This window comes from Erythranthe guttata, chromosome 1 (genome assembly GCF_056151865.1).
Source record: "Erythranthe guttata isolate IM_541 chromosome 1, IM_541, whole genome shotgun sequence".
NCBI lineage: Eukaryota > Viridiplantae > Streptophyta > Magnoliopsida > Lamiales > Phrymaceae > Erythranthe > Erythranthe guttata.
This window is the reverse complement of record NC_142533.1, coordinates 2,119,669-2,134,818: the sequence shown is the minus strand read 5'-3', so window position 1 is coordinate 2,134,818 and position 15,150 is coordinate 2,119,669. Positions and strand designations below refer to the sequence as shown.

The 15,150-nt window shown below is 37.6% G+C and overlaps 3 protein-coding genes across 6 annotated transcripts; 1 reads left to right on the top strand and 2 right to left on the bottom strand.

Moving 5' to 3' along the window:
* Positions 1–246: 246 nt before the first annotated feature.
* LOC105975186 (histidine kinase 5) lies at positions 247–4,864 on the top strand. 3 transcript variants are annotated; one of them, XM_088816108.1, is made up of 13 exons: positions 247–606; positions 865–1,664; positions 1,752–1,808; positions 1,912–2,139; positions 2,240–2,333; positions 2,418–2,624; positions 2,717–2,847; positions 2,937–2,986; positions 3,078–3,355; positions 3,451–3,554; positions 3,639–4,265; positions 4,343–4,507; positions 4,608–4,864. In XM_088816108.1, exons 2-13 carry the CDS (start codon positions 918–920, stop codon positions 4,728–4,730), a joined length of 2,811 nt encoding a protein of 936 aa, XP_088672234.1. In that variant the 5' UTR covers positions 247–606; positions 865–917; the 3' UTR covers positions 4,731–4,864. The 3 variants fall into 3 exon arrangements, with proteins under 3 accessions (XP_088672234.1, XP_088672242.1, XP_012855813.2); XM_088816116.1 differs by having other exon boundaries at positions 259–606; positions 836–1,664; XM_013000359.2 differs by lacking the exon at positions 247–606 and having other exon boundaries at positions 817–1,664.
* LOC105975264 (glutamate receptor 2.2) lies at positions 4,797–9,519 on the bottom strand. 2 transcript variants are annotated; one of them, XM_013000442.2, is made up of 6 exons: positions 9,196–9,519; positions 7,004–8,301; positions 6,595–6,907; positions 6,109–6,515; positions 5,499–6,034; positions 4,797–5,004 (listed from the first exon to the last, which is right to left on the bottom strand). In XM_013000442.2, exons 1-5 carry the CDS (start codon positions 9,470–9,472, stop codon positions 5,501–5,503), a joined length of 2,829 nt encoding a protein of 942 aa, XP_012855896.2. In that variant the 5' UTR covers positions 9,473–9,519; the 3' UTR covers positions 4,797–5,004; positions 5,499–5,500. The 2 variants fall into 2 exon arrangements, with proteins under 2 accessions (XP_012855896.2, XP_088672225.1); XM_088816099.1 differs by lacking the exon at positions 4,797–5,004 and having other exon boundaries at positions 5,307–6,034; positions 6,103–6,515.
* Positions 9,520–10,182: 663 nt separating this feature from the next.
* On the bottom strand, positions 10,183–14,489 carry LOC105969348 (glutamate receptor 2.1). Its single transcript, XM_088816187.1, has 5 exons — positions 14,144–14,489; positions 12,171–13,498; positions 11,763–12,075; positions 11,122–11,525; positions 10,183–11,031 (listed from the first exon to the last, which is right to left on the bottom strand). The coding sequence occupies exons 1-5, from the start codon at positions 14,394–14,396 to the stop codon at positions 10,423–10,425; spliced, it is 2,907 nt and encodes a 968-aa protein (XP_088672313.1). The 5' UTR covers positions 14,397–14,489; the 3' UTR covers positions 10,183–10,422.
* Between the last annotated feature and the right edge of the window lie 661 nt (positions 14,490–15,150).

The following is a 15,150-nucleotide window of genomic DNA, read 5'->3' as shown; positions in this document are numbered from 1 at the left end:
GGGTGAAAATTATAATTTCCTTCAATTACATTTGTTGACCGTCGGAGTTTCTGTTTCAGCACAGCACGACAACGCCCCAACTCCGAAGGTAGCATACACGCGCCGCCGTAGTGCGTCCCCTTTAAAAAAGGGCGGTGGTACAGTCCAGATACTTCCTCCTCCATTAAAAAACTCTCTCTCTAAAATAGCATACGTGTCGGTTGAAAGAAATATTTAAATGAAGTGAAATCATGTATGTTTATCGATCTGTGTAAACGTAGACAAATTCTCGTTATACAAAAACAGATACTCCGAAAGTAAACACAAATCCGATCATTAAAAAAAGGAGGCTGGATATATATAAATCTTCAACACTAAACCGCCATTGGAGCCTTTTCAGCATGTGCACGCATCCCCATGCACCCAACCACCAACACACACTACACACAGTGAACACGTTCGAAACAGAATAAACAATTTTTTACTCTTGTCTTAAAAAATAAATAAATTATCATCAGCTCCTATAAATAGAAAAACAAAATTAGTAACCCTCTTTTTCTTTCTTCCTAGCTAGTTCTGTCTACACACAGTGCACACGTTCTTGACGGGAGAGAGAAAGATACAAAGGTCAGTATTTTTTTTTCTTTTTTTTTTTAATCTGGGATTTTGATTTTTTGAAGTATTCAAGTGATGAATGAACATGGTTTTTGTTTTAATTCAGACAATGGTGGATTACATGTGTAAAGAACTCTGTTCTGTTTGATTCTTGTTTTTTGAATTTTACTGTAAATTACAGAAAATCAGAAAATCAAGATTGCATTTTCAATAATTAATAAGTTGACAAGTGCCTGAATAGGTTGATCTTCAATCACCATTTTTCTCCAGAGACTTTTCAGTCTTGATCCATCGAAAAAATCGAGATTTACTTCGTCGAAAAAATGGGCTGTGAGGAAATCGAGACCGAAGAAGAATCAGAAGAAATGGACGACGTTGTCCTGTCTTCGATGTGGCCCGAAGACATAAACGAAGCGGGGCGACAATTCAACATCGAAAGACCGGGATTATCGGACAGAGACATGTTAGAAGAGGTGACGATAATCAAAGAGCCGAACATAGTCGATTTCAAGCGTCTTATGGAGCTGACAAACTACAGCGACAAGGGAAACTGGCAACTGGCTAACCTCGTCAAGAACTGGGAGTACAAGCAAGAAAACGCCGTCCGTCTCTTGCAGGAAGAACTGGTCAACTTAAGCAAGCAGCAAAAAGCCGTCGAGCTGAAGAAACTCGAAATACTCGAGGAGCACAGGTTCGAAAAAGACGAATACGGTGGCGACAAACGCCCTGTTTCGATCCTAGACGAGAGTATGAGGTATCTTTATCAAGATCAAGATCAAGATTTTCCGGTGAGAAAAAGGGATGATGTTGTTTGTGGTGAAGATCGACAAGTTGAGGTGGACGAAGAAAATGATAGCGGAATGTTCTGGAAGAAACGGGCTTTGAGCCTTGAGAAGCTTCTAGAAGCTAGTTTGAGGAGGGAGGAGATTCTGTTGGTTAAATTGGAGGAGAGTATCGAGAATTTGGAAAGGCAATCTTCTCCGGTCGAGGAATTATCGCAGGTTTTGAAACGGGCCGATAATTTCTTGCATTTTGTCCTCCAAAATGCACCTGTTGTTATAGGTCACCAGGTATGTGTGTGTATATATATTTTTATAATTTTCTTGATTAACTTCATTTAATTGAGGATGATTTTTTTTTTTTTTTTTTTTGTGCAGGATAAGGAACTGAGGTATCGATTTATATTCAATCATTTTCCGAGTTTGCGTGAAGAGGTAATCAAACGGCAATAACGACATGCAATTTTTTTCGTAACGGATTTTCCGAATTAGTGAACTGATTTTAGTTTTTTTTTTTTTTTTTTTTTTTAATTTTTAGGATATAATAGGGAAAACGGATGTGGAGATATTCAAAGGAGCTGGAGTGAAGGAATCTCAGGATTTCAAGAAAGAAGTTATGGAAAGAGGAATCCCCGCAAAGAGGGAAATCACTTTCGAAACCGAGCTTTTCGGTTCGAAAACTTTTTTAATTTACGCCGAACCTGTTTTCAGCAAAGCTGGTGAGACAATTGGTGTCAATTATATGGGAATGGAAGTAACTGATCAGGTAATAATTTTACATGCATGCATGTAATAAAATTATATGTTTGATTAATTTTGTAGATTGTTTAACTGTCTACTTAATTTTCTTTCGTCCCGTTTTTAAGGTGAGGAAACGAGAAAAGATGGCGAAGCTTAGAGAAGAGATGGCTGTGCAAAAGGCTAAAGAGACAGAGCTCAACAAAACAATCCATATCACAGGTCGATTATTATTCAATGTCGTTTTAACGTACGGTGTCGATTGTTTTTTTTATTTTTTTAATTAATATTTTTTTTTGTTTGCAGAGGAATCGATGAGAGCAAAACAAATGCTGGCTACAATGTCACACGAAATAAGATCTCCACTATCGGGAGTCGTAAGCATGGCCGAGATTCTTTCGACCACTAAACTCGACAAAGAACAACGCAAGTTATTGAGTGTAATGCTTTCTTCGGGAGATTTAGTTCTTCAGTTAATCAACGACATCCTCGATCTCTCCAAAGTCGAATCAGGTGTTTTTTTATTTTTTTTTGTTTTTTTTTTTTATTTTGTTATTAGCAAAAGAACTAATTTTTTATCTTTTTGTATTTATTACTTTTTTTAGGAGTTATGAAATTGGAAGCTACAAAATTCAGACCAAGAGAGGTAGTAAACCATGTACTACAAACAGCAGCTGCATCATTACAGAAACTACTTACATTAGAAGGAAACGTATCGGTTGATGTTCCTGTCGAGGTAATTAATTATTCGATCTTAATTAATAATCAAGAACCGATTAGCATATTAAAAATTTTAACGGAGACTCGTTTTTTTCGATTTTTAAGGTTGTTGGAGATGTCCTAAGGATTCGTCAGATCCTCACAAACTTGATCAGGTACTCGAAAAAAAAACCTCAAAAATATTACTTCACGAAAAAATGTAAATACGAAAATTCATATTAATAATATTTTTATTTATATTAACAGCAATGCAATCAAGTTCACTCATGAAGGCAAGGTTGGGATAAGGCTTTATGTGGTTCCAGAGCCTCAAAATGGAATCATAAAAGATTCCGAGACAGATTCTTCGAATCAATCAACTGATGAGTCATCGAACACTAGTAACGTAAATGACGAAAACGACCCTGAAAACGTGAGAAACTGCGTCCCGATGGAGGAAGACAATGTAAGTGATTCCAACACTAATGTGGAACAAGTAGTTTGGATTCGATGCGATGTCTACGATACCGGCATCGGAATACCAGGTATTATTTATTTACTTAAAAATATCGTTTTTTTTTCCGTTTTTTTTTTAAACTTTATTTTGCTGAATTTATATGTTAATTAAATAATATGGCAGAACATGCTATACCAACTCTGTTCAAGAAATACATGCAAGCCGGTGCAGACACTGCTCGTAAATACGGCGGGACGGGATTAGGCCTTGCAATATGTAAACAATTGGTAATAAAATTAATTTCTCAAATGTTTGTCTTAATTATTAATACTTTTTTTTTGTTACATTAATTTTTGTCTTATGATAAATAGGTTGAGCTAATGGGAGGACATTTAACTGTTTCTAGCATAGAACATTCCGGATCGATTTTCACCTTCGTCTTACCCTACAGAGTTTCGCCGACCTTCGAAAATTCGGACGATTCCGATGAAATATATTCAGACATGGAAAACGATCAAGATAATGTTAGAGACGACGATTTAAATTCAGGGGTTTTTGTGTTTCCACCGAGGACTTTGGGTTCTTTATTTTCGTCTCAAAGTTCCGGAAGGATCCAGAAGCTTTCTTCACCGAGCAATGCTCAAGAAACTATTACATCACCTTCTAGTAGTAGTCACATTATTACGTGTGAAGAGATCGGTTCGGGAAACGCTGAGTGTTCGACGAGTCACGACTTAGGTTCATCGTCGGATAATTTGAATTTAGGCCGTCGTGATGAAAAATACGATAAAGTTGAAACGGGCGTGAGTTCTGAGTGTCTTGAAATCCCGAAAACCGAGGAGGAAAAACCTAGGATTCTTCTTGTGGAGGATAATAAGATAAATGTGATGGTGACGAAATCGATGATGAAGCAGTTGGGGCATTGTATAGATGTCGTGAGTAACGGAGCTGAAGCTGTTCGTTCGGTTCAGTGCAAATGTTATGATCTTGTTCTAATGGTAATTAATTAGCTAAAGCAACCAATTCGAATTTCGGGGTTTTTTTTTTTAAATGGTTGAATTATTAATATTTACAGGATGTATGCATGCCGGTGATGGATGGTCTTGAGGCGACGAGATTGATTCGATCATTTGAAGAAACCGGAAATTGGGACAATGCAGTGAAGGCAGGAATCGAGCTTCAATTGCCGTCTTCAAATTCGAGACGAGAAAAATCGAGAAACAGGATTCCGATTATAGCTGTAAGCAATCGATTCTTGTATCTATATACTTAGGCCTCGTAAATTCGAAATTGCTTTATTTTTTTCGTGACAAATCATGGATTGATTTTTGTGCATGCAGATGACAGCGAATGCGTTATCAGAGAGTGGCGACGACTGTTTCGCTAACGGTATGGATTCGTTCGTGTCGAAACCGATCACCTTCCAGAACTTGAAGCAATGCCTACAGAAATATTTACCCTAGTTAATATTTGTATTTTATCACCTGTAATAAATAGTAAAGCATCTTTTGTACATAAAAAAAAATGAGTTAGGAAAGTTTTGACATATCAATGTATAGAGGCGGTCGAATTTATGCTACACCCGATGAAGTTTACATGAGTACATTATCATCACCGTTCATTTTCATACACGCACCAATATGGGTATGTGTGTGTTTGTGTATACATGAATTTCAAGTTACAATATATGATAGGATAGATGAATATAAGCAAAAAAATGCATGAATAAGTAGATGGCTTAATTCCACTTTGCACCATCGAAATATAGCATTTTGGCATTTTGAACCTTCGAAAAAAAATAATAGCAAAGGTAATAAATCATTCATATTGCACCCCATTATTTTTCTGCTGGAAATTGTCAACTTAAATTGTTTATTTTCATCAACAGTTAAGTTATTTTCTCACTAAATTACTTGAAAATTAAATAAAAATAAAATTCACATTTTTTCAATCAAAGATCTACATAAGAATAAATAATTTATTGAGAGTATTTAATTAAAATATTAGTGGGGTACAATGTGAATGATTTAATACCTTAAAAGGGTACAAAGTGGCATTATTTATTTCTGAGGGTGCAATGTACAAAGTGCCAAAATACTATATTTCGAGGATTCAAAGTGAAATTAAGCCATGAGTAGATATAGATACATCAATATCTAATATTCATGAACTTTTTATTGAATGTGGTATATGTACTTCATACACCACCACAATAATCATTTTTCATAAACCTCTAATGAATCTCGTTTGCTGGCATTGCAGTTTGTTCGCTCGTTTTTTCGTTCGGATCAATCTCCGTGTTCTGTTCCGGGGAGCTCGAGAAAACGGGACTCGAGTGGCCGTAAGTAGTAGGCGAGAAATTTGACGGATCGTCGTCGACATCATAATAATCATCTTTCTCGCTCGGCTTGTGTTTCTTGAAAGTATGCGACTTCAGATCTTTGTTGTCGAAATTTTTTATCAACCGTATTATCTTACTCCACGTCGTCGATTCGGGATCGGAGTGATTTAAGACGGTCGAATTTTCGCTTAGGAATTTAGCTGCGTAGATTATCAAAGCTGCGATCCCGACTATTCCTACAATCATAAAAAGCCCCCAAAAGCTCGCTAGCCCGAGATTCTTCGGTAAAAGCAACGCATTCGAGTCTAGACATTTCGTCTTATCCCCGAACCATTTCCTCTCGATTTCCACCATCTTTTGTCCCTCGGTCACATTCAAAATTGCTCTCGACACATCCGGTACTAAAGGAGAACCTATCGGAAAGACCTGCCAAAAAAAAAAAAGATTTTCGAACAAAAACTTTGACAATGTAAAACGGAGACGTATATGTACACACGTACGAATCCGAAACCATCAGTCTTGTACGTGGGCCCGACCATCATGTATTTTGAGCAGTATTTGCCGAGGAGCAACTTTATATACGGGATCTCGTGAAACGCAGCAGCTACGCCACCGTTTCCGCTCCCTCGGGAGAGAAGTTCGTCCATTTGCTCCAATGAGGTGAATGGCCTAAGCCGCGACTCGTCGAAATTCATTTTCTTGAGAACTCCGAAAACAAACGACGTTTTCGAGTAGCCGACGTATTCCTTGTTCTGAATAAGCACGTTCACATCGGTTACCGTCGGCTGGAGTTTCTGAACAGTCAGCATCGACGTAAGACTGGCGGTGTAGCTTTGCGTTAGTATAAGAACAACCAAGAACCATATAATCAGCACGAACCGAGCCAAATTGCTTATCACCCTCTCCTCTGTAAAAATAAATTACGCGTAATTTTATTGCGTATCCGTAAATTAAGTCGGTTTTAATCTTCGATAAAAGGGACTTACTGTGGGCGAATACCATAGTGGAGAAGGCGAACCAGAAAATCGTTCCGAACTGATACCAAAAAGGGCCTCGGAAATCTTCGTTGATTCGGTGTTCAAGAATCCAAATCAAGAATCCGACGAAAAGAAACGAGCAAAAACTCGTCAACCACAGCTGCCAAGTCAGCGGCTTGAGAAACACCCATGCGTTTTCGCTCTTGTCCTCTTCGATCAGTACAACCATCGAAATACCGGACTCTGTGTAAGGCAGAGTGAAGTCGACGTACTTTGATCTATTTCCCAAAATCGTTACATCTGCAGCCACAGCGTCGTACTTCTGCTCGTTGAATCAGCATAAAAAAATAAAAAAAAATAGTCAGTCGACAAACATAGTTTTCGTTTTTAAGTTCGTACGTAAAAAGACGATACTTACTCCAAGGTAGACCTGATACGCCAAATCGTTGTAGTTTCCAGCCATCTTACGATCGGGGGTTGCAAACGGAACGTACTCATACTGCACACCATACGGCAATGCTGCCATCACTGCATCGAAAACATCTATGCAATATCCTTCCACTTTAGTAGTGTTGTCCGAATTCCACGTAACGCGCACGAACTCGGTGAAACCAACTTTTGCAGGAACCCCGACTCTCAATTTCTTCCCGTTTGTCGGTACCACCCAACCTTTAGGCGGAGAAGATTTGTCGCCCGGCCATATAATAGACCCAAGGTTGTCGTCCGAGACGCTCGTGAAATTCAGCTCTTTGACGATTCCATTCTCCTTCGTCCAGTATCCTATCACTCGAGCTCCGGGGCCCACCACGTTGACTATCTCGTACGGAGGCGCTTGGAGTTGACCGTCGACCAATTGAAAATCTCCGGCAAGACCTGTAAATTCGATACTCGATAAAGCCCGGATGAGCTTCGGTCCATTTAACGATACACCAAAGGCTTCAAGGTCGGTGGAATTTGTCGACGTGTTTGATTCTTGATACGTAAGATTGTCGAGTCCGGCCTTTTCTGCTGACATGGCGAGTGCGATGGCCGTGTCGTAAGCCCATAGCCCGTACACGTTAAGATTGGTCTGGCGAACCCTTCTCTTGTAACGGACCGTAAAATCGTCGAGTTCTTTCGTCTTCGTCACGTAAGGCTTCACTCCTATTACTCCCAGCATGGACTCGACGACGGTGGGGTCCATCGAAATCAACTCGTTCGTAATGCTGTCCGTCACTATCCACGCGTAGTCCTTACTCATCATCCCAAGCTGCTTCGCTTTCGCGAAGAGGCGGGCCCCGAGATTAGTCAGCATGTGGACGACGAAAACTCGTGTCTGCATGGTCATCAGCTTGTACAGCTCGGCGACGATCTGATCGTCCGTCGCTAACGGCGGGACGACGCTCCTGTACGGCAAGCGTACGTTCACGTTTTCCAATGCGTCGGTTAAGAATGGTATGATCCCTTCCCCGAACTCGTTGTCCTCGTAGATCGGGACGACTTCTCGCCAACCGAAGGCGTGGACGATTGCGGCTATGGAGCCTACTTGCGAAGAGTCGTTTAGAGTGGCCCGAACGAAATACGGGCTTCGGAGAGACGAGAGAGACGGGCTTGTGGCTGAGAAGGTGATGATGGGAACTTGAGCTTTGTGTCCGAGAGAAATAAGGAAGTTGGCTTGGACAGAGAACATAGGGCCTATGATTGCTTGCACTTGGACATTCTTCAGTAGGTCCAAACCTGAATTTCGTCACGTGCAACAAAACTTTCATGTAATAAAATAAAATTATAAATTTTATATCATATTAATTACAAAATATACCCAAAAAAAAAAAAACAATTACAAACAAATAATAATAGTTTGATTTTAAATATTTATTTATTTAATTGATATTATTATTATTATTATTTTTTTGTAAATGTTAGAAAATTAGGAGTATTTGTGTCAATTTTTATTTGGTCAACGGAGAAAATGAGTTTGGGTTAGTAATCTAAAAATATATAACCAAAGTTTATGCATAATAAATCAACATAATAGATTTATGAGTAATTCGATAAAATTAGGAGAGGAAATTGGAATTGGCATTTTCCGACAATTTTGAACCGAAAATTTCTAATTGGGACAATATTTTATTTTTGAATTCCAAAAAAATATGATTTCCAATTTTGTTTCAATTTTTTTAGATCATAATGGTAAATACATACGATACTTTATTTTCAATCTGATTTAATTTCCAGAACTAATTTCATGAATTCCGATTTTCCCAAAAATTACATATATAATATCAATATTATTATAAAACTATTTCTTTTGAGAAACATTATTATAAAACTTATTAGGTGAATAAAAAATAGAATTTTTGAATTTTGTCGATTTTGTTCAAAAAAATTATAATTCCAAAGATAAGATCTTTTTATTCCAATTTTTAAAATTTCAATTTCCGATTTTTCGATTTTTTTTTTGGAACTGATTTTTTACTCACGACAAACATTGAATTATTATTATTTTTTTATTCTTTCCAAATTCCTAATTTGAATCAGATTTTCGAAAAAAAAAAATGAAAAAAAATGCCACCTAAAAAGAAGCAGAAAGAGTGCAATTAATTAGTATTCGTGTTACTGTTAATTAATTACCTGCTGCAGCTGCCCCAACGACGTCGTATTTGGAGTCCCGATTGGTGAGAGCCAATCTCGTTCTATAATGATCATGCGTTGCATAGAAATCCGTAAGCGCCATTGATATGCAGTTGAACGCCATCTTCCCATAATCATCCATATCCAGCACAACCCCAACTCTCACCGGAATAATCTGCGCCGTCGCCATTTTGGCCGTGAAGATCTTCAAATTGATGAGCAAGTGAAGGAAGATATACATAATTGGATTGCCGCTGCAGGTAATTTTCTTCTCCATAGGGTTTGAGATCGACTTGAGTGAGTGGTTACGGTTTGGTTCAATTGATACCGAGTTCGAGTCCGAGTTCGATTTCTCATGCAATTTGAAAAAAACACAGGCGATTTTTTGAATTTTTTTATATTGACTTGACTGGACGAAGAAGAAGAAGAAGAAGAAGAGTGTGAAAGAGACTGTTAATCTTACAAGGTAAACGCTCTCTCGGATTTTGTTTTTAATATTACCACTTGCTGTATATGTGTTTTTTTTCTTTCTCTATTTATATCAACCACTTTGGATTCGTTCAACGCCGAGTATATCTGACCTAATCTTGATTGGAAATGCTTATAACAAAATGTGTTCTATTTATGTGTCTGATTTATTTTTTGGGATTAATTGTAGAAACTATTGTTTGAGGGGGTATTCTGTGTTTTTTTGTTAGTGTTGGTGTTGATGCCTATTTCGTGTTTGTTGAAATTCCTAAAAGAATATGTATGGACTCTTAGTGAATGGCATCCCTCAGTAGGCACTTACTTTAACGAGGAGGAGTTCTAGTGGGACTGTGGAAGGGGTGAGTAGAAGTTTCTAAGACCACAAACTTTGAGTTCTACGACATGATTTTAGGTCTATATTTGGACACACTCCTTAGGAATACCCTCATACTAAAAGTTTGACTACAAGTGTCACTGAAGCACCTAACCTAAAATTTAAACCGGGATGAATTTTAGATGTGTATAGATAACCAACACAGAATCCAATTCATATTTCATAATTATAGTAGAGTACAAAGGTTCGAACATGAAAGGAAACAGAAGAGAACTTGCTGGTGCAAGTCCAAAGAAGAGGATTTAAGGAAAATAAAATGAAACATGTAGCAAACAGATTTATAAGTTACAATAACACCTCCTCAAACAAGTTATCTGGCATCCTCAATGAATCCCATGTGCGGATGTTGAGGTTGTTTTTTCGTTTTAATTCCGATCAGCAAGCTCAATCTTTCCCTTCATCCTCCTAGACGATTCACCTTGTTGACTTGTAGTTGCATTCTCTGCTGAGCTCCGATTAAATGAGGGACTTCCATAAACAGGACTTCGTAAGCCATTTACGCGTGGAGAGCCCAATAAGAGATGTTGTGGGCTTTGTTGGTAGCTTTCACGAGGTGAATTCATTTCCCTCCCCATACAACCACTACAAAAGACATTATAATCTCTCTCACTCTGTTGAAGTTCCTTGAATGTGTGAGATCGCAAATCTTTGTTGTCGAACGTATGCAGTAATTTCACGATCTTGCTCCACATACTGGATTCAGGACTGGAGCGCTCTATGACGCTCCAATTTTCACTTAGGAATGTAATCACGTAGAATATTAAGGCTGCAACTCCAACTATTCCTGCTATTAGAAAGAGTCCCCAGAAGCTTCCTAGCCCAAGATTTTTGTGTGGACGTAAGGTGTTACAATCTGGATTATCTGTCTTATCTCCGAACCATTTCCTCTCAATCTCCTCCATCGTTTGGCCATCGGTGACATTCAGAATTGCTCTTGAAACATCAGGTCCTAGAGGAGAACCTAATGGGAAAACCTTCAAAGAAGAAAAAAGAGATTTTAGAATGAGAAAAAAATGAACAGTATTATACAGAGTATTTTCAGCAGAATTCGGCCAGAAACATACAAAACCGAAACCATCTGCCTTATACGGGGGTCCGGCCATCATGTACTTTGAACCGTATTTGCCTAGAAAAATCTTAATATAAGGGATCTCTTGAAAGGCAGCAGCTATTCCATCATTTCCACTCCCTTTAGAGAGAAGTTCATCTAAATGGTCGTCTGAGTAGAATGGCCGAAGTTGCGATTCATTAAAATATTTTTTCAGAAATCCATGTAGAAATGATGTGTTTGAGTAGCCTACATAGTCCTTGTTTCTCATAAGAACAGTAATATCAGTAACTGCTGGCTCCAGCTTCTGGACTGTTAACATGGATGCAAGACTGGCAGTATAGCTTTGGGTTAGTATAAGTACCACCAAAAACCATACTATGAGCACAAAACGGGCCAAGTTGCTTACCACCCTCTCCTCTGCAAAAAAACCAATGGCAAATGGTCGGGAAATATTGTGTATCTTATTACGTATTCATAAATTAAGTAAGATTTAACCTTCTAAAGCATTATACGTATCCATAAATTAAGATTTAACCTTCTAAAGCTGACCATATGATTTATAAAATCACGCCTTCCCCAAAACATGGCCTGGAATTTGCTTTAATGTAACATTTAGCAAAAAGGACCTTAGTGTAAATATGGAAAGTGGCTTACTGTGAGCAAAGACCATGGTAGAGAAGGCAAACCAGTATATCATGCCAATTTGATACCAAAGAGGCCCCCTGAAATCTTCATTTATTCGATGTTCAAGAATCCAAATCAAAAACCCAATGAAAACAAATGAGCAAAAGCTTGTCAACCACAGTTCCCAAGTCAGTGGCTTCAGAAATATCCATGCATTTTTCCTCGTACCATCACTGATCGGTACAATCATTGAAATACCAGATTCGATATAAGGCAGAGTGAAGTCGACGTACTGTGACCTATTTCCTACGATTGTTACATCTCCAGCCACAGCATCATAGTTCTGTTCATCGATCAGCAAAAAAAGTTAGTTTAAGCTTTCTATGTTGATCAACATGTGTTTGGATTTAGAATTATAGGAAAAAAGAAGATACTTACTCCAAGGTACACTTGATAGGTCAAATCATTGTAATCTCCAGCAATCTTGTGATCAGGTGTTCCAAATGGAATGTATTCATATGGCACGCCATATGGTAGTGCTGCCATCACCGCAGCAAAAACATCTATGCAGTATCCTTCCACTTTTGTGGAGTTGTCAGAATTCCAAGTAACACGTACGAAATTAGTGAGAACATTAGGTACCCCTACTCTTAATTTTTTCCCATTTGTTGGGATCACCCAACCTTTAGGTGGAGATGATTGGTCGCCTGGCCATATAGTGGATCCGAGATTCGACTTGGAAGTAGAATATGTGTTTTTGTCTGCACTTGTGAAGTTCAGTTCTTTGACAATTCCACTCTCTTTTGTCCAATATCCAATGCCGCTAGCTCGAGGACCATCTATATTGACTATCTGATAAGGAGGTGCTTGGAGTTCGCCATTAACTAATAGAAAATTTCCAGCAAGACCTGTAAACGTGATACTTGATAAAGCCTGAATCAGCTCTGGTCCACTTATTGATACTCCAATGGCTTCAAGATCTGTAGAATTTCTAGACACGTTGGCCGCTCGATATGTAGTATTTCCTAGTATTGCCTTTTCTGCTGCCATGGCTAGTGCAATTGCCGAGTCATAAGCCCATAGCCCGTAAATGTCCACATCAAGGGCTCTTGGGTTGCTCTCCATAAAACTTTTCTTGTATCGAATTCTAAACTCATCCAGCTCCTTTGTCTGTAGAACATAAGGTTGTACTCCTATTACCCCTAGCATTGAATCTATGACAGAACGATTCGTTAAATGTAAATCATTTGTGATGCTATCTGTTATTATCCATGCATAATCTTTACTCATCATTCCTATTTGTTTTGCTTTGGTAAAGAGGCGAGACGCAAGACTGGTTAGCATGTGGACGACGAAAACTCTACTTTGCATAGTCATCAGCTTGTAAAGCTCTGCAGCAATTTGATCATCCGTTGCTAAAGGTGGAAAGATACTCCTGTAAGGTATGTGCACATTTACCTTTTCCAGTTCATCATTCAAAAATGGTAGAATCCCTTCTCCAAATTCACTGTCCTCGTAAATGTGCACAACTTCTCTCCATCCAAAGGCTTGAATAATTGCAACTATGGGGCCTACTTGTGAAGAGTCTTTTAAAGTAGCCCGAACGAAATATGGAGTCCTCAGTGATGAGAGAGAAGGACTTGTGGCTGCGAAAGTAATGATTGGAACTTGGGCCTTTTGTCCTAGAGAAATAAGGAAGTTAGCCTGTCCCGAGTACATTGGGCCTATGATGGCTTGCACTTCAACATTCTTCAGTAAGTCCAGTGCTGCACTCAGTAAAAAAGGCTCATTTGTAAAAAAAATCTATCTTGAGAGTGAATCTTAAACAATTATAATATTTCAATGTCACTTTTCGGTTCATGAAAACTCAAGCTTTCACTTTTCGGTTCATGAAAACTCAAGCTTTTAGTATCTCTGTATTGCCAAGTAGTTTAATAATCTCTCTCTCTCTCTCTCTCTCTATATATATATATATATATATATATATATATATATATATATATATATATATATATATATATATATATATATATATATATATATATATATATATATATATATATATATATATATATATATATATATATATATATATATATATATATATATATATATATATATATATACATAAACCTCATAACACGAACAAGAAAATCAGTGTATTGACTTTCGGCAGGTGAATTGAATTCTGCTTGAAGTAAGCTTATTAGAAGTTGGAACAAGGTGATGCTGCTGAAAGTTATGACCAACATAAAAAAAATCAATGTCTGAAGAAGGCACATAATACTCATCCTATTCAAAAAGCATTTGACAGAGTAAACATGGTACTAATAGGAGTTGATTACGTTTTAATTTTTTTGTTCGTTTTCTTCGTGAGTGTGTGCTGTGTGTTTTTTCTTTAGGCCGAGTACCTGCTGCAGCTGCCCCGATGACGCCTTCTCTGGAGTCACGGTTGATGAGCACGAGCCTCGTGTTATAATGACCGTGTGTAGCGTAGAAATCCAAGAGCGCCATTGATATGCAGTTGAATGACATATTTCCGTAACCATCCATATCTAGCACCACTCCTACTCTTACAGGGATCTGGGCTGTCGAAAAAATCTTTAAAGTGAATAAGTAAAAGAAGAGATACAGAATGGGATTGCTGTAAGTTTTCTTCTCCATATCTTTTGCTTAAATTTTGTTTAGCTCTTTTGAGAGAGTGATTATTGTTTGATTACCAAAATGCATATAGACATATAAGACAGCATTTTGGAAGTTTGAACCTGAACTATCACATCAGGAACTAAATCTAAATGTTATGATGTGGGACCCAAAATGGGCTGTGCTATGTGTATTAGTATATTGTATTTTACAGTTTCATCTAGGATTCAGAGGAGTTTACTTTTGTGAAGTCAATGAGTTATCCAACCTGCAAGTTGATGAAATCAAAAGGGCTGGTTTGATTGGTCCTCATTTATAAGAAAATATTAGATTTGTTATGTTTTGGGTCAAATAAATATTAAATAAGAAGCAGGTTTCAACTGGGAAGATTATAATTTTGTTCTTACAAATTGTGTCTATGTTGTCTTATTTCGACAGAAATTTCGATTTCACCCGTTGACTACTGACATGGCAAATGAAATTGTCGGATTTTAATGTTTTTAAAAATTACTTTCTAACTTCAATAAAAATCAAGGGGATCAAAAGTCTATCAAAAACGAAATGTATGATTTCGTATTTTTTAATTCTTCATTCGTACAAGCAAAATCCGACAAGTTTATTTTGCCACAGAACTTGCAAAACTATTACATGTAACTTGTAGATTGAAATATGATAACTTATGACTAACTTCCAATGCATTATACCAAAATAAAATTTTCATGTGATTAAAAAATGTAAGGTTGAAATTTACATTAGGAACATTATGGTCATTGAT